At 38.9% G+C, this 27,592-nt stretch overlaps 1 protein-coding gene across 1 annotated transcript in view; it reads left to right on the top strand.

Annotated features, from left to right (window-relative positions):
• Positions 1-26,612, top strand: part of pgm5 (phosphoglucomutase 5) — a 32,071-nt gene extending 5,459 nt beyond the window's left edge. Inside the window, exons 6-11 of the mRNA XM_061729343.1 lie at positions 3,645-3,799; positions 12,830-12,945; positions 16,222-16,357; positions 16,686-16,869; positions 22,725-22,862; positions 25,917-26,612. Of these exons, the coding sequence (XP_061585327.1) occupies positions 3,645-3,799; positions 12,830-12,945; positions 16,222-16,357; positions 16,686-16,869; positions 22,725-22,862; positions 25,917-26,006 (819 nt within the window). The 3' untranslated portion in view covers positions 26,007-26,612. The remainder of the gene's footprint in view (positions 1-3,644; positions 3,800-12,829; positions 12,946-16,221; positions 16,358-16,685; positions 16,870-22,724; positions 22,863-25,916) is intronic.
• Positions 26,613-27,592: the final 980 nt, after the last annotated feature.

The following is a 27,592-nucleotide window of genomic DNA, read 5'->3' as shown; positions in this document are numbered from 1 at the left end:
GTGTCATAGGGCAACTTCAAGCTGGTGTTCCACAAAGATGAGGTTTGGAGTGAGCAAAGTACCATCTCCAAACTGAAGGCCAAGTTCCCATAACGGGGCATGTCAGAGACAGGCTGCAGAGATTCTGCCTAAGAAGTTGGATCGTAGGGTCAAAGTGTGGGGGAGACCTGGAGAACGCTATTAGGCGGGTGCAGTTATGGTTTGACCCCAAAAAAATTGCAACAAAAGGTTTCTCAATGGTTTATTGTAGTATCAGGTGTACTTAATAACATATCAAAAGTCTGCCAAAGTCTGACCACTAGAAAGGTCCGATTTTCAAAATGGCCGCTGCCAGTCTCTAAAAATACCATTATTCCCTCATTATTCATCCTAGACAAGCAAACTTGGTGTCTAACCCCATGATTTGATTATCTAGAATTAAAATAAGCATATACAAATCATAGTGAAGTGATCGAAGTACAATTATGTATAAAAACAATTGACTATAAGCGAATATGTAATGAAATATGCAGTACATAGACATGAAAAAAAACAAAGAAAAACATTTCAAACATAATCTCCTTTTTCCACATGCCATAAAAAAAGATGTCACAATGCATGGGGAAATTAGGTTTCTCTCAATTCACATTCTGGTGATTTCTGGGGATTAATCTTTATACTAATGAGGAATAAATCAATTATTACTACGTGGTACTGTGAAATTAGTCTAAACAGGGCTGCCACGTGAAGGCTCAGTACCGCTAGCCCCTTTTTTATTTTATTTTTATTTATTTTTTAGTGTTTTTTTTCTTTTTTAGTGTTTTTTTTTTCTTTTTTGTTTTTTTTTGTGTTTTTTGTGATTTCTTTTACCGTCTTACTTATATTTTTTCATTTCCTTTTTTCCACTCCGGAGTAACAATTAGTCATCATCACACTCTTCCTCCCATAATGCTTGATTATGTGGATTCTCACAATTTTCCACTTGGCATGATCCACAGGCAGGCATGCAGGGCAGTCCATATCTTCTACAACTACAACGTTGTGTACGGCAAGCAGTTGTGCAATTACAGTGGACCATCTGCAAGAGGCTCTCTGGGGCAGCAGCTTTTTTTGTCATAACTGGCAGAAAACGATTGTCCTCCAATTTCCATCCCCAATCAACAGGATTCATATCACTATCCATTTCAGTCCACACCATGATCTGGTAATAAACTCTTTGGCAATGATATTTCGTTGAGGACTCTGTAGGAGGGAGATGTTCTGGGGTAACAAATAACTTCGCAGACACAATTTTCTTGCTGAGAAGATTGTAGCGCAAAGATGCAAGTGCATCGGTATTCTTGCCACCAAACATGACTGCCATCGCCTTGCTCCCAAGGTCCTCTATGGCAGCTTTTGCTTGCTTTGGTAGTGCAAATCCATTCGCACATGCCTGGATGGTCGTTTCCCCATTCACAAGTTTCTGGAAAGCAGTTTTCTTCCCAACACCAAAAATGCGTGATGTTGTATCACAGCCTGTGAAGGCATGAACAAACATCAACTGACAACACAAGTCTTTACCCAGGACCTGCATCTCGCTGATGTCATACACCTTGGGTACTTTTGACTTATCTGAACGAAAATAAAGGCCTCTATTGCTTGTCTCACCATAGTAGAGAAGAAGAACAAGTAAATCTGTATCTTCCCCTATCAAGGTTGTGGGCTGATATTGTGACGCTTGGACTGCAGCCTTGACAATGTCCACATCTGCATCCCCTGGTGCATTGATGACAGTACAGTCTTCTGCAGTTCCTCAGTGACAAGAAGAATAAGCCCTTGTTTGTTACTGGATCTGGATAGGAAGTCATCCTTTCTTCCCACAAACTCAGTATTTGCATCCAAGCTAATAACCGGGTGTGCATGTTGCCCGCGCCGCTGATGTGTATTGTCTTTGATAGAAGGACCTTCACTATAACCATCAAAGACAACAGTTGCTTTACCATAATGCTTTATCGTAAAGTCTGCATATGACTGTGCAATGGCACCATAACTGTCACCCCTCTTCCATGGAAAGCAATGAATCAGGGAGCCACCATCAAGGACATACTGTTCAGTTGGTGGGATAGAATCCAGGACACTTTTCTTTGACTTCTTGCCTGTAAATTCAGCGACAGCCTGTGCCAGTTGGGGCTTGTCGGCTTATTTTATGTATAGGAAAAAGTCTAAAAATGTATTTAGCTTAGGACAAATTTGATCCACAGAGCTATCCACAACCTGTCAATAATTAACTGATACTCCTCACCTGAAATGGGTGACCTTTTCAGATGGTTTTAATAGGGCAAATACAAAATATTGGATTTCATAATTATGTAAGTGTATCTCTGCAGTTTGGACAAGACCAGTGGATTCCCAGGCCTCATAAACATAGGATTAGACACCAAAATTACTTGTCTAGGGTATATAATAAAGGAGCTATACACATTTTAGGGTGATTTTGACCATCTGGGACGCCATCTTGAAAATGACACCTTTCTAGTGGTCAGACTTTGGCAGACTTTTAGTATGTTATTAAGGACACCTAATGCTACAGAAAACTGTTGAAAAACCTTTTGTTGCAATTTTTTTGGGGTAAGGTGCTTTTTTTTCATATCTGCACCCGCCTATATACTGATTGCTGCACTGATAGAGTGACATTTTTTGGTGGAGGCAGTGAGATGGTGTGGGGGAGCGTCTCCCTCACTAGGAAAACGAGGCTCATCATCTTTGGAGAATGAAGATGATCTCAATGCAGAGAGATATCGAGATAAGATTCTGCAACTAGTGGCAATCCCATATCTTCACAGTCTGGGGCTGAACTTTATCCTCCAAGAAGACTTTCAGAGACTTATCAGAGACTACCTCCAGAATGTGGGAGTGGAGATGATGTAAAGGCCTGCCAGCAGTCCTGACCTCAGCCCCATTGAACACTTGTGGGATCAGCTTGGGCGTGCTGTTTGTGCCTGAGTGACCAACACAACCACGTTGGCTGACTTGTGACAAACTCTGCTTGAAGGTGGGATGCCATCGCACAGCAGTGTGTGACCAGGCTGGTGACCAGCATGAGGAGGAGGTGTCAGGCTGTTGTGGCTGTGTATGGTTCTTCCACACGCTACTGAGGCTCCTGTTTGTTAAATAGAGTAATTGTTAAATTGCCAATATGTGTTGTTTCTTAAAACTCAAATCATTCAATCCACCAAACACCAAACAAGAGTCAAAGTTTTTTGGGATTGTCAGAGAAGATTTGGCACATTTTCATTGGTGCAACCCACGTACTCAGCTCTGCTGCTCATCCCACAAATGCATGTTCCTTACAAATGTGGCACCATAAACAGGTTTATTGCCAAGAAGCATTGTTACAATAAAGGAATAATCTAACAAATAATAATAATCTACCAAACACAAAATTGTAAAGTGCCATGAAGTTTTGGTGACTAGAGTCTTATATAATCAATCCACATTTATTAAGCATAAGAAGAGCTATTGAGGGCGATGAACATAACAGTTATGTTCATCCCAGCCTTCCTAAGGAGCCCAACAGGTTGTATCAAATCTTCAGTTTGATACAAAACCTCTTCTTCCCAGCATTGCAATTAAAATGAAACCTATGTACACAAGGCTCATTGAGTATTATGTGATGTTGTTGTCAGGACCGCTACATGATCCTTGGAGAAAACGGCTTCTTTGTGAACCCGTCAGACTCAGTGGCCATCATGGCTGCTAACCTCTCCACCATCCCTTACTTCAGACAGCACGGCGTCAGAGGCTTTGCCAGGAGTATGCCCACCAGCGCCGCCCTGGACAGGTACGACAAACACCCAAACACACACCCTGTACATGTCTGGAGTAAAGTCATACCACCACCTCACTTTCCGCTAAGTGCTGCAGAGCCTGATCTCTGGAGGGGGACAACGCCCATCTGAAAGAAAAAAAAAAAATCTCATACACAGCGCTCTCTCCAACACACACTCAAGTTTACTCACGTCCTATAAATACTGTCCATTATGTAAGACTGCAGCAGAGCAGTGAGCACCGAGTTAAAGTATGTGATCACAGCCAGTGTTGTAATGTTACTTAAGTGTACATATTTCATTTTGATACTTAAGTACAATGTCCATGCATCTGTACTTTACTTAAGTGTTTTTATTTGTGATGAACAATAAATTTGACTTCACTACATTACCTACCGGTAGATAAAATGCATGTTTTACTGTGACACATCTTTCCTTGTCCATCATCACTGCAAAGTCAAACAAAAACTGTATTAGACCTCAGGAAAGCATTTTAAGTGAATCAATTTGATAAATTTAAAACTATTTCACTGTACTCTAGCTGGTTATTTGTTGTCAAATGCCAAAGCTAATAAAGCAGCATGTGCAGGCACGTCTCGTTGACAGTGACTGTTTCCATAATGGTCATGGAAACACCTGCTGGCACTGCTGACTCTATTACGAGTTAAGACCACAGCAGTTGTGAAGTGACCGTGATGGTGGCGAAGATGATAACGCTGCACACCTGGGGCCATATTTACAACACAAGTGCTTTTTATAGCTATTCAAAGTCACTGAAATAATGGTAGTTCAGGATCTTTCTGTCCAACCCGAAGAAACACATCAAAGTAGGTTATATTATTATTAATTTAATGAAGCCACAATATCAGGGTCCCTTAACATCTGCCAGCCTTTCAGATATCTGGCTCGCTTGATGGGGAGGCAAATATGTGCTAAATAATGTTCAAACCACTCCCTTTTTTTTGTAGGTTTGCTTATAATTCCAGACTTTTACCAGAGTAAAATTCTCATAGGTGACTTTAACTTTCATTAAAGTCATTTTCTGGTAAGATACTTGAACTTTTACTCTAGTATTGTTTGTAAGTACTTTACAAGCCTCATCTGAGCTACAGTAATCCCCATTAATACCATTCCAGTAGGAGATCCCAGCACGGCCCCTCGACTGAGACTTGGACAGAACATGGTTCAAGGGAAGCAGGTCATCTATTTACGCTGAGCGAACTAAAAAAAGATGCATGCAGTTAATTATATTACCAAGATCATTTCAGCATTCTAAATGTGAAAAGTCTCTACATATAAAAGAATTGTTCACCGCTTGCTATCTATTTGTCAATGCTTTGAATGTATCAATGAACTTGATCTCTAAATACATTTCACTGTCCTAATATGCAAATAATTGACATCATGATAGTATAAAGGTTTCACCCTACTCATTTATTTCTTGACTTCTGAACACTTTGCTGTTATGTGAAGATTGTAGAAAGTGGTTTGGATAAGTGTGTGAGTGGGATTGTTTGTGTTAGTTGATTTGTAGACATAATGTCCAGTCACACTCTGAATTATTGTTTTTTTAAATCCAAATGGTTTATTATTACATTATGTTTTAAGAGCTAAATATTAAGCAAGCTATGCAAATTAGTCATTAATCATATTGTGTGAAATGCAGACCCACTCTTTTATTTTAAATTGGAAAGAAATAGACTCTAAGTCACTGTTTTTATAAGCCTATTTCTTGGTGCTCTGATTTATGTCACATTGTTGTTTTACTACAATCGTAAATGCTGGAGATTCCAGAATAGGAGATTCCAGGCCTGTGCATTGTTGAATGGCCATGTATCCCTGAGTGTGTGTGCGTGCGTGCGTGTGTGTGTGAGAATAAGAGTGTGTACGTGCATTGCTGTGTGTAAGCACTATGAGACATTATTAAGGAAGTGACCTCACTACCACTCCTCCTCTCTCCGGTTTTCACAGTTACGGCAATATGTGAAGTTGGATCTTGTATCACATAATTATTCGTTTCCTGTTTGCATTCAGATTCAAAAACTCACGCACACACACACACACACACATACACACACACATATAGTATTATTGGGCGGTGTTGCGTTGGTCCTGGCCTAAAGCTGTCTTATGATGTCAAATGCAATGATTCCATCGAAGGACGCCCTCGCTTTTACCACCTCCCATGTCAACCCTACCTCATCTCATCTCATACACACACACACACACACACACACACACACACACACACACACACACACACACACACACACACACACACACACACACACACACACACACACACACACACACACACACAATCTGAGGCCAAAATGTCACATGTCCCTCTGCAGCCCAGAGCCATTCACCTCTCATGCAGCACTAACACTCTTACTGTAGATAAAACAGTCTTCTTATTAGCTACTAAAAATATCAATTTTTTTTAAATATTTGCCCTCTTTGTAATGATGATAGTACAAATTTAATTTCCTGGAAACTTCAACTTACTGTGTAATCTGCTGAGAAATAAGATAACCTTGCACACTGATGTCTTTTGGAGCTAATGGTTAAAAATTCATGCCCTGAGCCCTCTAAAGAGCTTTGTCGGATACTAATTGTGTTATAAAAGATGATATCTTTTTTTTCTCGTTAGTCAAAATTTTTCCAGAATACTTTGGGTTGTTGACTCTAAAGCGAGGCGCCCTGCACCTTCCTCTTGTTCTGCAGTCGCCTACTGAAAATCACTGACATCGTTGCAGGACACTGTCACTTTGTCCAGCTTTCAGCGACACAACTGCCACTTAAAATCCTAATGTCACACTGATGCACATGTCTGCATGTCTTTGACACAGTCCGGGAAGTGTTGAAGTACTTAACGGTGTGTCGCTGGATGCTGGACCTGCCCATGTATGAGCCTCTTTAGGAGGGTTGTTGTCTAGACTTTGGACGTAGCTGCCCTCCCTGCTATCTGTTTAGAGATAGTCGAGCACACTTTGTTGTACAAACTTTGATGAATGTGATGATGTGGGAGGGGGGTCTGTGTGTTTATAAGGAATGAAGATAAAGAATACAGTGTGTTCAGGTTGTCAGAGGATGTTTTGTCATGCAGGAAATTGATTGGATGAGTTGGACAGGAGGATGGAGGTCCTAGATGTTAAATCTATCATTCGTGGGTTGACAGAGATTTTGGTAGGGGAAACATCTGCCTCTGCTTTAGTAGTTCTGGCTGTGGGGGGAGTGAAGGTAGATATTATCTTGATGAAGAATGATCTGTAAAAACAACATACAGCAAAGTATAAACTCAAAGGGGTGCTATGACACAATCTTTAAGGTGTCTGAAGAAAATATAATTTTTTTATGTTGACTTTGGAATTAATACGTGATGTAAAAGAAATTATTAAAAATCACAATATTTTTATACTTCTACAGTAAACGAGTGCCAGGAAGACAGACATTGACTCAATTTGAGCTCAGTGTCGGCATTAGCAACTTCAAACATTTAGTTAAAACTGAAAATGCTAAAAAAAAAAAAGAAGAAAAACATAGCAAGAGAAACAGAAACGCTGTCATCAGGCTCACATGCTGTATTACACAACTCTGTTTGGACAAGAACCAAGATGTAGAAGGTAGCCAAGACAAACACAACCCAGCACGCGTGCTTTCCTTCCTAATAGACTATTTCTTTATGATAAACTATATCAAGCATAGACCTTTAGTCTGTGTTTGATAGATTATTAGATTATGAATTTACTGCCAACCGTCAGTATTTATTGCTGTTTCAACTACACTTAGATTTAATCTAATTTCTCTAAGTGTTTTCAGTGATGTCTTGTACAGCAAATTACTATTTACTTTTTGTTTTTACCAGAAATGTTTCAGGTCAAACTTAGACAAAGCGCAAGTACGCTGTACTTTTTGTGCAAATGCCTTTCTGAGCCCTTTGAGTCCCGACTGAGCCCTCTTCACAGGGGGAGGTGAAGGGCAAGGCCACTTAATGCTATGTTTGGTAAAACATCAAGCCAAGGCCAGAGGCTGGCCATATTTCACACTGTAGTTGTAGAGAAATGTCCCCCATCACTAGAGTCCTCAGTATCTATTTATATTCAAAACAGACAAATACAAAGATGACAAATTGGGAAATGAAACGATTAGATAATGATTATAAATAACGTTTTCCTTGTGAGGTCATATTTTGTGTCGGTTTGTGCACCATAGCACCACAGAGAACAGACTGTTAAGGTAAAGGCAATGATCAGGATTTTCCGGGCCGGTCTGAAGACCCGATGGTGGACCGTTGGCTTTCTGCTCAGAGGTCCACACCTTTGTTCAATTGTCTAAATCATTTTCTGTTATCAATATTTCTAAGTTTTCAAACTTCTTCTGAAGAAGGACACTAAGTGAATCAAACACTAGAGTCTTCGAAGATTTTTATTCCTTAACACAGGTTAAAATTCTTGAGCAGTTCTGCAGAGCTGAGCGTCATCCTTTAAATCCAACTTTGCGGGTGTGTTTTTAGCTTTGAGGAGATCCAATTATGCCCCTTTCAATCTTTTTCACTCTCCCAGATGCCGGCCAATCTGCGTCCAATACTTCTACATACAACGGCTTCTGATTGATGTTGAGTTACATTTACAGCACTTCAGGACTTATTCATTTTATACCACACATATCATATCCTACATATGCCTTTTTAGGAGGAAATTACACCACAGTAACCAAATCCTAACCTCGTACATGCAACTCATTGATTATATATGAGTGAGGGTTTCTGAGGATCATTGTTTTAGAATTAATTTAGCATCTTCGTGAAGTCCGGCTGCCTCATTTAAAAAAAAAAAAAAAGGTTTTTGGAGTTCAGCTTCTTTGTTGACACACTGTCAGTGTTTGTGTTCACCTCATTTGGTATTTTCTTGATTGTATGCTAAGTTTGTTTCTCGTATTTACCTTGGTTCTTCTGTATAATCAACAATCTGGGCTTAATCCTTCTTGAAGGGGTCACCACAGCGGATCATAGTCCGCGCATTGATTTGGTCCAGTTTTATACTGGGTGCCCTTCCTGCTGCAACCCCGCAGGCAAAGGGAGAACCTTGGTTCTTCTCTATAATATGAGAAAATGGACATGATTGAGCGTAGAGCCTCAGAAGTCACAAATATACTTAAAAGCATTAAATACAGCTCTAAATACAAAAACGTGCGATAGCAAGTCTCTTTTTGGCAGCAGTTCCTGAAAGTGTCCCTGGTCTTAGAGTATGGTGCTTTTCCCTTTAGGGAATCGCCACAGCGGATCATCATGTCCCACATTTTAATTTTGGCATGGGTTTTGTGCGTCACAACCCTCCCAATTTATCTGGGCTTGGGACCATCTCTATGAGAACACTGGCTTACGATCCCTTAATGGTTATATGTATAACACATATGAAGCAACAAAAATATTTTATTTCTCCCAGTTATTTCGTGTGTTGTTAAGTTTAAACTCAACTGTTGCAATAATCTAACTTAGGAAAACATGATTCTCACACGGTTCTGTCCTCACATTTAAAAAATGAGCGCTGCTACAGTCAGATTTGCCGCTTATGTTGGCCGAGGATGTGAAATTTTAAATGTCACAGGCTCCTCAGAGAGTCAGAGTTTGTTTTGTTTTTAGGAATGCCAGGCCTTCCGCTCCAGAACTTGTATCCCCAGAGATGGATAAAGCTGGTTTATTCTTATATGGTAATTTAACCCATCCTCTTGTAAACAACTGCACAGGGCACTGTGGGATTTATTTATGCCCACGATGATTATGGGGATTTGTGTGCCACCACTTAAAAGCCCCCACATGCACATACATCACACTGCGGATTCCCACAGCTTGACAGGTCCATATTTTTGTATCTTTGGCTGAACCATCTGCTTTGTTGAGTTGAATATTTTGTCCAGAAGTTCTTAGCTAAGGGACGTGAGTTTATATTGTTGATGATATGTAGATGATGTTGGGATTGAGGAGGAATCTGTGAGAAGCAGGAAGCATTCCCTAGATTCATCTTTGTCAAAAATTAAACATCTCTGTAAGCAGGTTTTCTAGCTATCACTTGCTCTGCAAAGTCATAAGTGGGTTTTCTGGTTCATGATTTGTTTTATGATTAAAGCAGGTTGCTTGGCCTTTTTGTTTATATTTTGAGCTAAGTGCGAAACTACAGATGTACTTGATAGTCAAATGTCAAATGTTAGAAATGAATTATTCTAGTGATAAAACAAAGGTTATTTGTTATCGATCCACATACAGCCCCTGTGAACTGCCCCTTCATTTGGATTTTATAAATACTGAGGTCATGAGTTTTAGCTGGCCTGGAGGTGCAAAACACTGCAACAGTGGAATGAAAAAGAATCTGAAGAAAACAGGAAAAAAGAAAATCACAAAAGCCACATCAATGTTTCAAAATATTATACTAGCAAGGAGTTGTTTAATGTGAATATTTTAGTTTTATTTAAATTAATATTTGATTTTCAGACAGGAACGCGGTGCATGGAGTGCTGCTTGGGTATTTGCAAAAATAGTATCCCTCAGGTGCTCTTCAGTCGGAGAGATCCATAAATTGTTGTAGACAGAGAACTGAGGCACTCATGAGGGTAAGATTAATAAAATGACTTTTAAGATTAATAAAAAACTTTTCACTTTTGTCCTGACGAAGGTCAGTTTGGCTGAAACGCGTAGACACGTTTTTAATGGATTAGCCATGCAATAATAAAGGCATTTTATTAATCTTACCCTCATGAGTGCCTCAGTTCTCTGAATATTTGATTTTATTTAGTTAGTTTTATCTAACTCTGGTCATCTCTTGCAACAACTGTGTATTGCTTTACGACAATATGTCACACATCATCAACAATGGAAGCAGCTGCTATTATACCACATCATGGTCAAAATGACTAAAAGACTTTTGAGTAAAGATGGAAGAGAAATTCAGTGAGTTACCAAGTAAAAGACCAAACAAGAGTAACCTTTGGCCAGTGTTACCCGGTTCGGCTGCCGCCTGCATGTTTTATACGTTTCCTTACTTCAACAAACCTTCAAATGAATGGTTCATCAACAGCTTGTCATCAAGGTCTGCACAAGTTTGTTAATGGTCCATTGAGTTGAATCAGCGAAAGAGACACATTCTAATGTACAACATTGTACAAAAGCAACTGAACCTCCACACCTGTAGAGAGAGCCTCTGAGCTGAAAACTGCAAACATGTGTTTGTGCCACTAGGTCAGGGCAGCAGCCCTGACCACCCTCTCCCTGACCACCTCCTCCAGCTCTTCTGGAGAGGATACTGAGGTGTTTCCATGCCAACGAGAGACATAAGCTCTCCAGTGTGTCGTACTTCTGTCTCAGGACCTCCCCATGGTTGGACATGCGCAGGGTGCGATTTGCTGCTGGGGATGGTGGGGATTTTCCCCCCTCTGGTTTACACGTCCTACCCTCTGCTGAATTATTTTTATCCTCGGTGGGGACAAAATTTATCCCCCCCACCCAAAGTATTTTCACCATTACATCGTAATTATTAACAAGTAATAACAACCAAAATACACAGAGTCCGTGTTCATTCTGCTTGTGCTGTGATTTTGATACTGGGAGCGAGTCGCGCCCACAGAAAGCAGTTTTATTTTGAAAACCAACCGGATTTTCTTGCATTCCAAAGATCCGACTTCCGGCTCGCCAAAATAAAAGATACAGTCTGTCAAATGAATGAAAAAATGAAAAGAATCCAGAGCAGCATATCTTCATATTTTACAGGATCACAACCAAAAATCCAGAGAAAAAATGCGACAGAAGATGAAACAAGATCTGACATTGCTGATCGAATGGTGGACAGCAGTATCTCCCCGGCTGAGGAGAGCTCCCATGTTTTCTGTTAAACTGATATCGAAAAAGAATTAGAAAAATATTAATTTTGTTTATTTATTTTTATTTGGCTCATTTAAAAACAATATTAGGAGAAAATATTTCTGCAAATGCAGTGGTTCAGTTCATGTTCAAAATAGGCCTACCGGGTACGTTATGTAGCTTAAGTGTAATGTTTACACAAGAAACACGTTTTCATATAGCCTATACTGTTGGACCACTGTTGTGTGGTAATTTTTCTGAATAAAAATATTTCTCAAAATTACCCCCCCCCTCTGGTTTTTTCACAAATCGCAACCTGGACATGCGCATAAGAGAGACATCCAGGGGGGAATCCAGTTTTACTACGTTTGGTGTGCTTACCCCCGGCTCCAAAGCTGGCTCTTGGTGCTGGAAAACAGTTGCACTTCACAAAATGCAAAAAAAAAAAACAAAAAAAAAACATGATAACCTGTTCCGGAAATCATTGTGATAAAAAAATGAAGTTCTTCCTTTAAAAAACAAACAAAAATGCAAACAGGATACAGCACAACATCACCGTTCAGCTGCTCCACTACGTGCATCAGCTAGTTGTTTGCAGTTAAGCAGGTAGTGTTCAGTGTTTATCTGAGCTTTTTTTTTGCTTAGAACAGCTGCCTGTTGTTGGTGGAAAATGTGATGCCAGAGCAGTGACAGCGGACCAAAACAGTTTAGAGCAAAGAAACAAATAAATGCTCCGTAGAACTGGGAGGAACTCCATAAATCACATCACTGTAATTTCCCTGTATCTAACAGTTACGGCTCTGTAAATTGACGCAGAAAAGATTTATTTTCTCCTTCCTTCCACCTGTGAAACAGACACACACACATAGATACATAGATGCAAACTCCCTCTCTTTTTTCCCTAGTTGACTAACATTCAAAGTGAACGGCAGCGAAACGGTTGACTCGCTTTGTTCCTGCTCTCTTTTACCTTATTAAGTTATGGGATGAGCTCCTGGCAGATTAGGCCTGTCCTTCAACATTTGGTTTGCTTTATTTCAAAGGTCACTAAAATTATGAGGAATATACCTGTATATGTTTATCAAAAGGTCTAAGGTGAGATATTAGGGAGAAATGAATACACTGTCGTGTCTCTAAGCACAATTACAAGCTTTGTTTAAGTTTCTCTCTTTCATTTGTTGTATACTTATAGGGTAGCCAAATCCATGAAAATGGCACTGTATGAAACCCCCACAGGCTGGAGGTACTTCGGAAACCTGATGGATTCTGGGCGTTGTTCCCTCTGTGGGGAGGAGAGCTTTGGGACAGGTATGATCATTTGTAGTGAATCTGTTCAATTTAAACATGAGACATTCATAAAAAAGCTATGTGTCCCACACACCGAAATCTGGTGAATCCAAACGCAGGAGTCAGCCCTTTGTGTTGCGAAGAGAAGGTCATGGCTTCAAATCCCTGGACTGACTTGGAAAATTTGAGTAGGCGTGTCACTAAAAAATCCCCTCTCCTATGCAGCAACTGTTGTTGAGGTGCCTTAAACGAGGCCATAGCTGGAGGACTGTTCTAGCCAGCTGCTGCCGGAGCTGTCAGTATGCCACCAACCCCACCCCCACCAAATTCTCATTTTGGCAGTTTCGTCGGACATTATGACGGTTTTACTTATTCTAATATTCACTTATGTCATAAAATCACTACACAAAGAACTATATGGACAAGAAACGTCAGAAGTTGAATCGTATCGTAACCAATTTTCAGATGACGGCTATTAATCACAAATTTGACTCTCTTTTTCAGTCTATTTCAGGTCTTAAGTTGTAAGTGGTAAATCCACACTGCCTGTAGCTTCAGTCAGAGCTGTCTAATAGATGAGAGGGCTGTGACCCTAACTGCATGTGTAAATAATCTCCATTCTTTTTCTATAAAAGGAGACAAGGGCTCCCTGAATCACTGCAGCATGCCGACAGACCTCCAGTCGAAATATTTTTAATAAGTGCTGTTGCAGAGACTCAGATAGCTGGTCAGAGAATATAAATGTGGCACAAATTGTACATTATGTATCTGTTTCTGATCTTCATCTTTTTACCCCTGGTTATCCGGGGTCTATTACACTGTCCTTTGTCTCACTGATCTGACTGTAGTCTTTGTTTTTGTCCTTATTTTCCTCTTATTGACTCATTTAGGAACAGAACTTCACTATCAGACAAAGTCAAAGTGAGAAGGAAAATGTCTTGTGGTGTAAACGGGAGATAAGAGAAGAGAAGAGAAACATTAGAATGTGGGAGAGTCCAAATATGAAAAGTATCGACGAGGGCGAGAGATGGGTTAAAGAGCAGAGATTTGGAGAGCAAAGAGAACTGTGGGAGCTCACTCGTTGTCTATCCTTGTAAGGCAAAAAAGCTAAGAGTGAGCCCTGCAGAGTAAATCATCAGGGGCTGTACACCAGTCCTGCTCTTTACCAACTCTCAAAGACACACACACAGCCTGAACAGTGTAAATTTAGTCCCTTGTGTCAGACTTTGCTGTGCAGGAGTTCTTTCGTGCATTTCATGGAGGCTCATTCAGGAAAAGAGAAAATTAACCAAAATAATTACTAGGGGGATTATTATCTTGTTTGTGTGTGAGTTTGGTGAGGAAAAAAAAATTTAAACTATTATTTTCATTCCTTAAAAGAAACATAATGTTAATTTGTACATTTAAGGTTTTTATTTGTGGTTTGAGCAACTCTGTCCATGTTCCACTTCAAACTCTTGCATGGAAACATTACTGGCACAGTGTAAAACCTTAAGAGCTACCTTGCTACAGCTTGCTGTGCAGCTGTCTCTGAAAAAAACACTGATAGCTCTGCTGTGAGACTGGAGTCACATGCTTCCATGACCGAGTATGGGGTGGACAATCAAGAGACATTATATCCATTTGGATGTTTAACTTCATCTCCATCACATCCCCATCTTCAGTTACAAGCGGCTGAGATAGATATTGAGGTAATTTGAAAAACCATTATATATTCACTTTTAGATTGTTGCCCATGAAGTTATTTTCACAAACATTCCTCTATTTTATTCTTTATTTGATTTGCATTCATTTCACAAGAAGATGTATAAAATGTTGTATTCCAACTTTATGGACAACAGTGTAAATAACTGATCAATACATCATTAGAGGGCTCTGTTTTTATTGTAACAAGTAAAATGCTAACAGTAAAACTATTTTCTACCATGCAGAATCTTTCCAGCTCCAATTGTCTGGTCTTTCTTTTCACTTCAAACCAAAGTCTAATTTTATGCAGTACAGTCAAAACAATCTAAAGAGAAAACGAAACTCTCATTTTATCTTGGAAAAAAGACTTAAAACCAGGGCTAATAACTAGCATGGATCTGTTATGCCGCAGCGGATTTAGTTCAGAGGTCAGAACTGGGAAGGACATCACAACTATGGGGACTTCGTTCCAGTGGGGAAGTCAGAAAACCATTGACACTTGCCGGACATGAACCTTTCCAAACATCAGGCTAGCAACACTGATTCATCAGAATGCTACACATTGCATCACAATAGCACACACAATCAACACAGCAATACATCAACTGATAAAAAGCTGACAGTCAAAAAGCAAACAGTCTGATTGATGTGAATAAAATGAAATAAAACTTTAGGGTAGGTGAGGTTTTCTGAATTTCTAACCAGGAATTCCAACCTGACGTAGCATTCCTGTTGAAACTTTCAATTAGGAACGTGAAATTATGACTTCCAAGAACAAATGTTTTGAACCTTTAGGGGAAGAAAGCATGCGACTTACCACCAGCTTTGAAGCCCGCTAAGTTACACTTAACATTTCACTCAAGCTAATTATCTCCTTTTAAATCTCATTATTTTGAAGTTTTGCAAAGACAAAAATGTGCCACGGTGGTTTGTGGTCAGTACTGTTCACTGGGTCCCTGGGTGGACTCCTGGCAGGGGCCCGTCTGTGTGAAGTTAGCATGCTCTCCAGGCACTCCGGCTTCGTACCACAGTCCAAAAACATATATGTCAAGTTAACTGGTGATTCTGAATTGCCCTTAGGAATGAGTGTGAGCATGTGTGTTTGTTTTTTTGTATGCGGTCTCTGTCTTACAGCCTCTCTATAGGAAGTTATAAATGGTTCCTCCAGTACTTTGATTTCTCCAATATGTTTCTCATTATATTTCATTTTCATTCGCTATTTAGGTTTACACACTGTTAAAACTGTTTAAATTTACAACACATGGTTGGATATAAAAACTATTATTTGTGTTATGTTAAACTCCCACTGATACTCTATTTTAGCTTAGTCAGTTCACAAATGCTGCACCGACAACATAGAAAGGATGTCCAGTTTGTGTTAAATATTATCATCCAAATGGTTATAGATATTTCTTTTTCCATAATTGCTAAAACATTTCTTGACAGAAACAGGTTTCTTTCATTCATTTTCTTCCTGTATCGTTTGTTATGTTGAGTTGAAGGGCTGAAAACCAACACAAAACAATGATGAATTGGACACTCAGATTCATATTATGCTTCGATATGAAAAAAAGTTTCTCATCAGTTGTGGCATTTTTCTGTCTGTTTCAGGTTCAGATCACATTCGTGAGAAGGATGGCTTGTGGTCGGTGCTGGTGTGGTTGTCCATCATGGCTGCCAGGAATCAAGGTGTGGAGCAAATCGTCAGAGAGCACTGGGCCAAGTTTGGACGTAACTACTTCTGCAGGTGACCAGCTGAGTGATGTCTCTGAAATATATATTCAGTCAGCTCTCTCTTCCATGTGCCTATCCAACCAGCTCTGTCCCTCCTTCTGTTCATTAGCTGCTCTCTGACAATTAAGGGCAAAAGGTAACATGGCAATACAGTAAATAGCTCAAGTTAATTGTTGATTATCTATTTTAAATTAGATCACCTTCAAAATGTACAAGAGAAAAGAATCTGCAAAAACCCATGAAAGGAAAGAAAAGAACTACCGGTACTGTTTTCTGATGTCAGCTGTGAGTTCAATTTTGTTAATTTTTCATATTTGTGTTTTGTGTTTTTTGATTGTCAGATTTGACTATGAAGGCCTGGACCCACGTGGCGCATTTTACCTGATGAGGGACCTGGAGGCAGTAATCTCAGATAAAGCATTCGGCAATCAGAAGTTTGCGGTGGGGGACTACATTTACGGTGTGGAGCGGGCCGAAAACTTTGAGTACATCGACCCCGTGGATGGTACAGTGGCACGGAACCAGGTCAGTGGGGGAAGGTTGTTAATGTTGGATGTTACGTGACAAAATTACCTTTTTTATTCTAATTTATTTGGCTATTCGACAAGGGACGATATAACAAATGTTACAAATGTAAATGCACCTGAGTAAGCTGGAAGGCTAATTTTCATTGGTAGCCCACTCACCAGTTGTTAAGCATTGACCTAAAATAAATAAAAAACAGCAATATAATAAAGCAATAAAGCAAAAAAAATTAAAAAAAACACCACATAATACAAAGTTAAATGACACCCAAAGACAATATTCCACTATTGCACAATTAATTAAATAATAACGCAAGCATCACTGTACAAATGTTTGGCTGTCTACTGAATTCCATGGATGAGATGCCCTGAAGGAAGAGTCGGCCTGACTGAATGCAAGTTCTCTCAGTGGGATTATGTCTTCTATCGGTCCTTGTGGTAGCTGTATTCATGAAACTAGACAGTTGAGGAGGGGATGAACCATGCACCATCCTAAATTTTTCTTGCCTCAGCTGTACGAATGTTTCAACTGCTTGTTTGTATGATACTTTCATTGGTTTAATTGCTGATGTATGTGCATTGGATCAGGTTACCAGACAGTATGTGATATGAGACAGAGCCATGGAGAAAAAGTAGATTTTCTCGTCTTCACTTGAGAGAAAGTCCCTGGTGAATCTGAAGTTTAATCAACTGAACTTTTTTTTTAAGCTGAAGATTGAATGTAGTCCAAAATATTTATATTCTGTGATGACCTGTAGTCTCTGTCCAGAGATGAAAACATCTGGTTTTAACATTCATGTTGTTATTCAGAGATTATTTTTGACAAATTAAGCCTTAGAAAGGAATTTTTAAGCCAATGTGTAACCAATGACATAGCATCTTATAACTTTTTTGAAACCTCCTCTGATGTTCTTTCCATGACCGAGGATAAATGTGTCATCATCATGTATTACAATGTCACATTTCTCACATACAGACGGTAAATCGAGGGTTTACACGAAGAGAACTGGACCCCAGTATTGAGCCCTGTGGAACCAGTTTACAAGCAGAGCAGAAATAATTAGATGTGTTTTCTCTAAATGATTATTTTGGTAGAATGTACCATGAAAAATGTACCAAAAAACTTCAAAAAAGTCAATTCAATTTTATTTATATAGCATCTATTACAAGAAGTTGTCTCTAAGCGCTTTCCAAAGACCCAGAACATGACCTCGAGCAATTATTACATAAACATAAACAATGGCAAAGAAGAAAACTCCCCCTAGTGGGAGAGAAACCTCAAGCCAAACAGTGGCAAGGAAAAACTCTTGAGCAGAACCTGGCTCATAAGGGGGACCCTCCTGCTGAAGGCCGGCTGGGCAGAGCAGGAGAAGAGAGATCAGACAGAGAGAATGAAGAACAGAGAGAAGAGAGACACAGACTCAATGGCTAACTGGTGCACAACATAAGTGGACTTGCTCATGTTATTTTGTGTTAAATGGATTTATTTTCCTCAGCTAGTTGGATTACTTGTTACGTTGTGGTTACCTAAGGTGGATCTAAAACATTATCTGTTTTTATACAGTATTGATGTTTTCTATGCCTAATGCCAAATAATGGCAAATTATCAGCCAACCAATCAATCGGTCGACCTTTGATATTATCAGTACACTCTTTGTTTATATCACATGAAGATTTTTTCTTCAAAGCAGAGATTTTAACTTTGATGAAATGACAAGACTAGGGTCTTTCAGAGTTTTACACAGTAAGTTAAATGCTAAGTGTTTTATTCCTAAGTGCATTACATATTACTTGTGGGCTAAACTTGCTTCCCCTGTGAAAGGTTCCATATGTGTGATGCAAGTAACCCCCCCTACACCCCCCCCCACCCCACACACAACACCCCCCCCCCCCCCCCCCCCCCCCCCCCCACACGCACACACACACCCACCCCCACCCCAAAAAAACTAAACAAAAAAAAAACTCTTAAACATAGCACATCAATATTTAGAATCAATATTTAGATGGTCACTACACCTAGAAATTTGGTGTAAGATGTAACTATATAATTATAGTTAGACCAGCTATGGTCTCGCCTGTTTTTTCTTCTTTTGTCAGATATCGTGCTCAGTCAATCTGTTCTCATCTGTTTTGGAAATACTGGTGTTTTGCCAAAGCTTCTGGTATCTGAGACTGCACTGTAGCCGCCCAACGAAATCAAAAGACATCAGAGGTGTGACTGTGGATTAAGTATCAATACTATTTTATTAGATACTAATCAGATTTCCAGGGAACTACTGCAGATTTTTTTTGTTTCGTCCTCACTCATGACTTATGACAGCCGATGACTATCTTCACTTTACTTTGGTGATTTTTCTGAATGAACGTGCTACATAATTTTTTTTGTCTGAAGAAAGGGGACAATATATACTTTATTTTTTGTATTTTTTTCTCATTTTAACTATAACCAATTTCTCAAAAATGAGACTGATCCCTCGCAACTGGATGGGTGGTGAAACTTAAGATCCCAACTACAAAGTGAGACCCCGAAAGCTCTTTCATTCCAGATGTCTCACACTTTTTTACCCTTCTTTCCTCGGTTTTATACACTCAGACTCCAGACCACCCACTGAAAGGCTCCATGTTTGGACACGACTGTCGATCTTCCATTTCAAACCATAAACACATACATGCGAGCAGAAAATATGCAGCAGATATCTGCAAATATCTGCAAACACTGATAACTCGCTGGGCCAGTGTATCCTTCCTGTCACTCTCTGTGCCTCCCACTTGTTCTCTGTGAAGTTTACCCAGCTGACTCCTCTGTTCTACCCAAAAATGTGTGGAAACCCCTGGCGCCAGTGCTTCTCAGCTTCTGCCCAACCTAATACTACACACACACTTTCACACCCACTCATTCATCTACAGGTATTCAGGAGTTTAGAAACATAATATGGACTTGCAGTCACATCGAGACAATAAACTTTGACCATTTATGTTACAGGCTCATCTTTTTGTCAGGTTTAGGTCTCTTCAACAACGACACACTATTGTGTTTATTACAGTGTACAAATGTTCTCTTGTGTTTGTGCATATGTGTGAACACATGCACAACCTTTCACAGCCTCCCTGTTTTCACACTTGTATTTTCTGGCATCTCCCTCAGTCAGTCCACTTCACCCGATACAGCATCAAGAAGTGACAATGCCTGCCCGCCGTCCAGCTGGCTATACCGCTTCAGTACTTCACTGCGTTACTGTAGACGCAGCATATCCATACCTAGTTAGTCAGTCACCTCAAAATGGTAAATCCTCAGCAACCCAGTCACCCCCAGTGAATGTTTTTACAACGCACATTCCTCCCTGGACAGAATTATCACAGCTGTCATCCCACTTGCAGCCTCCTATTGCAGGGGGAAAAGTTGGCGTGCCGACACAAACGCACTCAGCCACAAATGCACAAGACAGACCTTGGGGGAGCTACACAGAAGTGGCATGGCAGCCTTTTGTCATTTGCTCCTGTGCTCATTTCACATGAATTTGAAAGATTCTGCACATTGTTTTTAGTGTTATTTACCTGTAATACCATTACCAGGAACAATGCTCATTTTGGTTGCTGTTTTCCATTTAGAGACAGCTCATGAGGGAGAATCAATGGACAAGAAATAGATTTAGTTTTGTCTTCAGCTACGTCTGTCTAGCTACTTGTGTTACCTTTGTGATGTTAGTTAGCTTTGCGTGTCGTCTCTCAGGCAACTTCTCCATTGAATACTGTATAGCGGTGCTTGTTTTCAGGAACCTTGGCGCTATCATGAACCGTTCCAGAATCAAAGTAGTTTTGAGCAAGACCACTGTAATCTAGGATGCATCAACTGTGGAGGGCGCTGCACATCCTCCATGTCCAACTTGTAGCACACCCACTGATGTCATCATGATCTCACTTTTGGTTCCAGCTCAGAGCCAGTCGTTGGAGATCAAAATAATTATTTTTGGTTGGAATGCAAACAACTTCAAATTACGTTCACATACACATTTATAAACACAACACACATCATTTAAATACTATGTACGTGCTCTAATCTTAACCTCCGAGCTCTGCAGCGGCTAGTGTTTTTAGCAAGCATCAATCAAAGCTCTGATAACTGCTAATCTATTGTTAGAGATGAGTTGACACGCTCCAGACAGATAGCTTTGCAGGTGGATTGACATCTCTAATCTTTGTTGTTTCTCCTCCCCCTGTGCTCTGACTTCTGAATTTAACGTCTTCCCCATTGCTAAAGTTATTTTAAACAGGTCCACAGCATTTATTTTTCTACTGTAAACAGTGGAGCACAGCACAATTACAGCTAACTTTGGAATTTAGGATAGATAAGCATCAGTACACATCTGTCTGACTATAATCTTCCAAATATATAAAAGAGATGTTGAGGAATTACCCCATTGCTAAAGAAACAGTATTCAATCTTTAAAGTTAAGCTTAGATAAGGAAAAAAGATGCTGGTTTGACCTATGAAAAGTGATATTTTATTGTGGTTTAGACAGAAGTTCTACATTCATGTCAGAGAAACTAAAGCAATACAACAGCTATGAGTTGCTTAACCAAACAGCGTCATCCTTGTCATCCTTGAATTTAATGAAGGGTTACAGGATTCCTATTAGAATAATGCTTTGATACTGTAGTTATGACTTTCTACAACTTAAAAGGTAGGACGTTTACAAAGTAAAGAGTTACAATTTGAACTCAGAACAAAACACATGCAGATAGGGACATCTAGTGGATACTTGTTGTTACTGCAACCAAAAGAAACCACGTGTTCAAACGGAACTGGCATACTTTATCCAGAGGTGTCAAAAGTATTCACATTCATTACTCAGGTGGAAGTATAGATGCTAGAGTTTAAAAATACTCCTGTAGAAGTTGAAGTATCAACTCAAGTTTTTTACTCAAGTGAAAGTATAAAAGTACTGGTTTCAAAACTACTTAAAGTATAAAAGTAAAAGTAATATAAGGGGGAAAAAAGCCATTAAGGACAAAAGCCATTGAAAATGAATGCATCTTAGTATAATGCAAATATATTAAAGAACCATATATGTGTACTATTGAGCATCAACATGTGTTTCAGAGAGCAGATGATATGATGACTAGTTGCCTATAAGTATTGTAATGGTGCAAAAAGTCAAACTTCAGAGGCATGTTATCATTTATCCTAACCTTTATTGGAATGTACATCCAAGTTTAGTTGCAGGAATCTGAGGGAACGGATGTAAGAACAAAACTGGACAAGAACATCCGTGCCACAACCACAACCAAATTCACTCTATCCGGATGACGCAATTTAACTGGATAGTTTTTTTTTAAAGGCCGAAATGAAATAGAGTAACAAGGCTGTTTTTAAAATGTAAGGAGTAAAAAGTACAGATAATTGCGTGAAAATGTAAGGAGTAAAAGTAAAAAGTCGTCTGAAAAATAATTACTCCAGTGAAGTATAGATAACCAAAATTTCTACTTAAGTAAGGTAACGAAGTATTTGTACTTTGTTACTTGACACCTCTGTATCTATGTTTATATTTATATGATGTTCATAATAACTTTATATTCAGTTATGGATATGGCACAGATTTTTCAACTAGTTAAGCCAAGCCAAGCCAACTTTATTTAGAAAGCACATTAAAAACGGCAACCACTGACCAAAGTGCTGAACATAGAAATATAAATACACTAGTATAAAATAAACAAATTAGTCAACTAGTTGCAAAAAGAATTGAATTCCATTTTGGTACATTTTATATGATCTTTACACCCCGTCAAATTGTGATATCTGTTTGTTTACGCTAAGGAATTGACTGAGTAAAATACATGGTTTGTTTTTATTTCTAGGGTTTAAGGATTATCTTCACTGATGCATCCCGTCTGGTGTTTCGGATGAGCGGGAGCGGTGGGGGAACGGGTGCCACCATCCGTATTTATGCCGAGAGCTTCGAGAGAGACCCAGAGAGACACAACAGAGAGACCCAGGTGAGTGTGTAATTAAACTGAACTAAATTGAATTAAACAGTCAGCATCAAAATTAGATTATACTCTTGCATGCATTATAAAATTCAAATCAGAGGACTGTGTTGAAAAGTTGGAAGGGTAACAGAGAGAGGGGAGTGTTGTAAATAAACAACTGAGCCGAAGGTGTCACATGCAGTGTAGGCAGGTGAGGTGACTCAGGTGAACAAGAGCAACTCAGCCAGTTTAATCCCTGACGCTCCTTCACATTAACATGTCCAAGGTAACATCCTCTGTTGTTGATATGCTAATGACAATAGAGTTTGTCTGCCAAGCTTGTCTTTGTGTGCGTCTCCAGTGTTGTGTCCTTTACTCAAGTGTGTTTTACTCAACCTCGCTCTTAACGTGCACAAACTGTTCGCTGCTGAAAAACACTCAATTTTCTTTCTTTCCTGCACATTTATTGTAAAACTCGATTTGATCACAGACCCTTAGCTACTGTCGCTCAGTTGTCATTGTTTTTGCCTTGTCTTTATGAAGTGTAAACCAAGTTATGATGCCGCTGCAGGAATGCTATTATAGCCTCATCATGATTGTGTCATGCAACTTCAAGCGGAACTATTAAAGCTGATTGACCTGTAGACTTTGGAAAGTTTTGGAACTGTGTGATCTCGTGTGGTTAGAAATATTGGGTTACGTTGTGTACTTTAAACATCGTCAAAGGTTGTAAATCTGAAGTTATGACACTATTTGGGTTTGGCCTTTTAACCAAATGGCACTAACAAACACGTTTTGCTTTTAACTTTCTTTCATCTGTAAATCAGAACACAGCTGACGATGTCATAGAAACAAGTATCACATTTTTATATTAAAGTATTACTTCTTTCAATTCCAATAACTAATAATTTGTTGATTTTATTTTATTGTATCAAAGTGATATCCTAACTTATAAAAAATGTGGAGCCTTGTTTATTGTAGTTAGGAAAAATGGATGAACTCATCGAGTCCAGACCAAGATTTCCCAGGACACAGCAAACCTTTCCATGAGTAGCACCGATGCTGTTTAGGTTTTATTTTAAATCTTATCAAATCAAGAATATTTGTCTTGCACATGTCGCATGGCAAGTGGACACTTAAAACACTTCAGAAAATATAGAGAACAGAAGTACATTGTACGTTAAAGACATTTAAAAAAGTTACATGTGTATAATGTTAGATGAAAGCTTGTGAAATGAATAATGTTTGTAGTTTCCTTGCAATTGAATTATATCTAATAGATAAATCGTAGTTTTGCTTGTAGTGCCGTGACGTGGCACCTTGAACCCTTGGATCATTAATTTTTTTTATCATAAATTCATCCTCTAATCAATCTGCCCATTATCTAGAATGTATGACGCAGACAATTACTTATTAGGCTTATCCATCTCGATTAGAGATAACCTACATAAACCACTGTACATTATGTACATTTATACACCACCATTTATACACCCACAGGTAGTGTGCGTTTATATGTTCAGTCCAAGTTGACATTGTTTTACACTGTAGTTAAGGCCGTATGTGTTGTATTTCATAGCACAGCCAAGTGGAATGAAGGGGCAAAAATAATGAGTTAAAATGAACCGATGTCATTATATAATTATTTAACATTGTTGGCTTCTTCACCTGAGCGCCACACAATTTCTCATCGAATTACCTGTACCTTGTGACATGAACTTGCAGACAAAATAACCAAACCTCTGTAAAGATCTGACATATTTTTAAAGGTTTAGGAGAACAAATGTCTGACTAGGTTTTCTCCTCTGCAGTCTTTTTGTCTGCTTGTGTTTTTATGTCCTAATATGACATTATTTCTTTGTGTGATAAAATACAGATCAGGCTTAGTCCAGGTCCACATGAGGAAATGGTCATTAGTAGTTTGATCTTAGAGCTTCAGTTAGTGGTGGAAAAAGTAATTAGATCTTTTATGTACCCGTTTCAGCACAAATGAAATTAAATGAAAATCAGATTTAAAATCTTAAGGAAAGTTTAATAAAATGTAAGTTGGTACTAAATATTGACTAAACAACATCAGTTTACCAGTGTTTTTCCAGTGGGACAGAACAATAACATGTTTTTCATTTGGCATGACAGATACAGGAGTCTTGTTTTCCAGTGAGTGATATATTCTATTCACTTGAAGGAACATATAAGAGTTATACATTTAAAGCCTGACAAATGCCATAATATACAGAAAACCCTATTGTTTTTTTAATTTGAAGTTTTTATTATATATTAAACTTAAAAACACCCCCAGTCTTTTGTTTTTTTTAGCAGCTTCTAAATCGTTATTTTTGTCATTTTAAGTGCATTGGGTGATGTGATTTAATTATTATTATTATTTTTTTTATTACTTTATTTCTCTTTTTTTAATTGTGTAGATCTCTTTTTATTTTTTCTGATTATGGGGGTGGTGCAGAGATCTCAGAAGTTTATGTATCTTATAAGAAACATCTGGCTTTAAAGGGTTAAAACAAATGTACGTTTGTATTTTGAGTTGAACAGACTATGCTCTTGCAATAAAATGTCAATCATAGTCAGCATTTGGAGCAATTGACTTATGCCAAAGTAAATGGCTTTTTTAAACCTCTGACCAGAATCAACAATGTCTTTCAGATGAAATGGAAGTATGGATAGAGCATATACAGACAAGCCAAATATATATGTACTCATTGTAGTGTACAAAAAGTGTGTAACAAGAGTTCATGGTCCCTGCTTTCTGGCTTTGTCATTAATATATAGGTGTTGATCCAGTTCTGTGAAAGCTATCCTCCTCTTTTGCAGCTTAAAAATAGCAGCTTATTTTGAGTTCGGTTGCCCATGTGCTGGCACCCCTCAATTTATTCAAATTTTTACCAGAAACATACATTTCATTCAAGCTAAAAACTGCTTTGAAAAACATCCGTTTGGTCCCCAATGAAAGTTTAAACTCCATACCATCCAATAACTGATGTAGGGGCTGGTTTCATTCTGGGATATTCCTTCAAGTTTCAGCATATTGGTATTATCTTTGCTCAAAAGTGTCCTCTCTCTCTGCAGGTGGTACTAGGTCCTCTTATTGCCATCGCCCTGAAGATCTCTAACATTCACGAGAGAACAGGACGCCGTGGCCCAAATGTTATCACATAAACCAGCACACACGCACACCCTCCAGTGCACACAAACTATGCATCTACCTGCTCACACTGACAAAAATGATCCTCGTACTTACTGGCTTAAAAAAATCAACCCATCTCTGCAGCTTCGGAGCAATCTTTCACTTTTTTCATTGTGAATAAACTGAATATTTGCTTTGCTGACAACTATATATCAACTATTGAAAACATGAAGGTTGTTTATTCACTGCTATGAATAATTAACCAGAAAAAAAAGCAGAGATAAAACAATAAACATGTGAATGCGCAAACTGATTGTCTATGTTTGTAGCTTGCTTTTATCAAGACTAATTCAACGAAGGAGCTCCGTTGTGGTCTTTTAATTTTCCCATGATTTTTTTTTCTGTGTAACATTGCAGTGTTCATTTCTAATTGTGTTATTTTCATTTATATTTCATTGATTACAATATTTCTTAACCGTTTAATTCAAGCTGTTAAATAAGACGCTTTCATGGTGGACAAAGAATGAGGAACAACAGTATCTTCTAGAATGATTTAACCTTCTTTGATTTATATTATCATATGTGAAACCATTTCTTCTTCTTTTTTTTAATCCAAATAAACATTCTCGTGTGTTGTTCTTGCTGTCTTTAATTGAATTAGTCAGAATGGAAACACATCAAAGTGCGATACTGCACGTTACCCTCTGGCATTTCAGGATCTTAATTAAAACAAAATCTCCATAATTAAGAGCGCTGTGCTGCGCCGATGCCATACATTAGGTGGTGATTGAATGGCACCTGCTTTTGGGCTGAGGAGGAAACGTGTTGAAGCTGCTGTGTTGCGATAAGAAACTGCGAGGGTTGATCTCTTTATGGCCTTGATGGGACAGAGAGAGCAGGAACTCATAAACCCGTTGACTGCCCTCATTATGAGTGGAGGATATGCCGGTGGATATCCGTAAGGATGTGTTCACTTAGTCACCCAAACCTAACCTGCCACCCTTTACTGGTTATTACCTCATCCAATTGTGTTATGATGCTACAGGTATTGTCTGTCGTTCATCACCAAAGCATTGCTTCAGGTTTAAGATTAAAATGTTTATTACAGAACAGAAAAGGACATGATTGGATGAATATGTGTCACTTCTGTTTCATATTGTCAGTAAAAAACAAAACAATACAATAAACAAGAAAGTGGTAAAGTTGCAGTCATGGCTCCAGCAGTGGTGGCGTGAGCTCGCATGGGTCCAAATCCTCTGTCCCACTTGTGTTTTGGTCCCATTAAAACTGCACCCCCTGAACTGGGCAGACAAGATCTGAGGTCAAAAGGCAAGATAAAGGCACAGATAAGTGTGAACTCCTCACAGAGGTTGAAAGGTTACGATGGTTTCTAAGGGCAGCTTGATATCGTACTGGGAAAGAGCGTGCAACTGAGCCCAGCCTTATAAAGCTATTTAACCTCATACCACTGAATTTTAGTATGCATACTTCTGTAAGGACTGTTTCAAATTTTCTCAGTTTTCGTTATACTCTGCAGTGAATATACTAATGATTAAAAAAAACTTGAGTTTTGGTGTCTAGGCTCTAGTCAAACTCCATCTACTGAACTGAAAAGACT

Source organism: Cololabis saira, chromosome 9 (genome assembly GCF_033807715.1).
Source record: "Cololabis saira isolate AMF1-May2022 chromosome 9, fColSai1.1, whole genome shotgun sequence".
NCBI classification, from domain to species: Eukaryota; Metazoa; Chordata; class Actinopteri; order Beloniformes; family Belonidae; genus Cololabis; species Cololabis saira.
The sequence above is the reverse complement of the archived record's forward strand: the minus strand, read 5'-3'. Positions and strand labels throughout refer to the sequence as shown.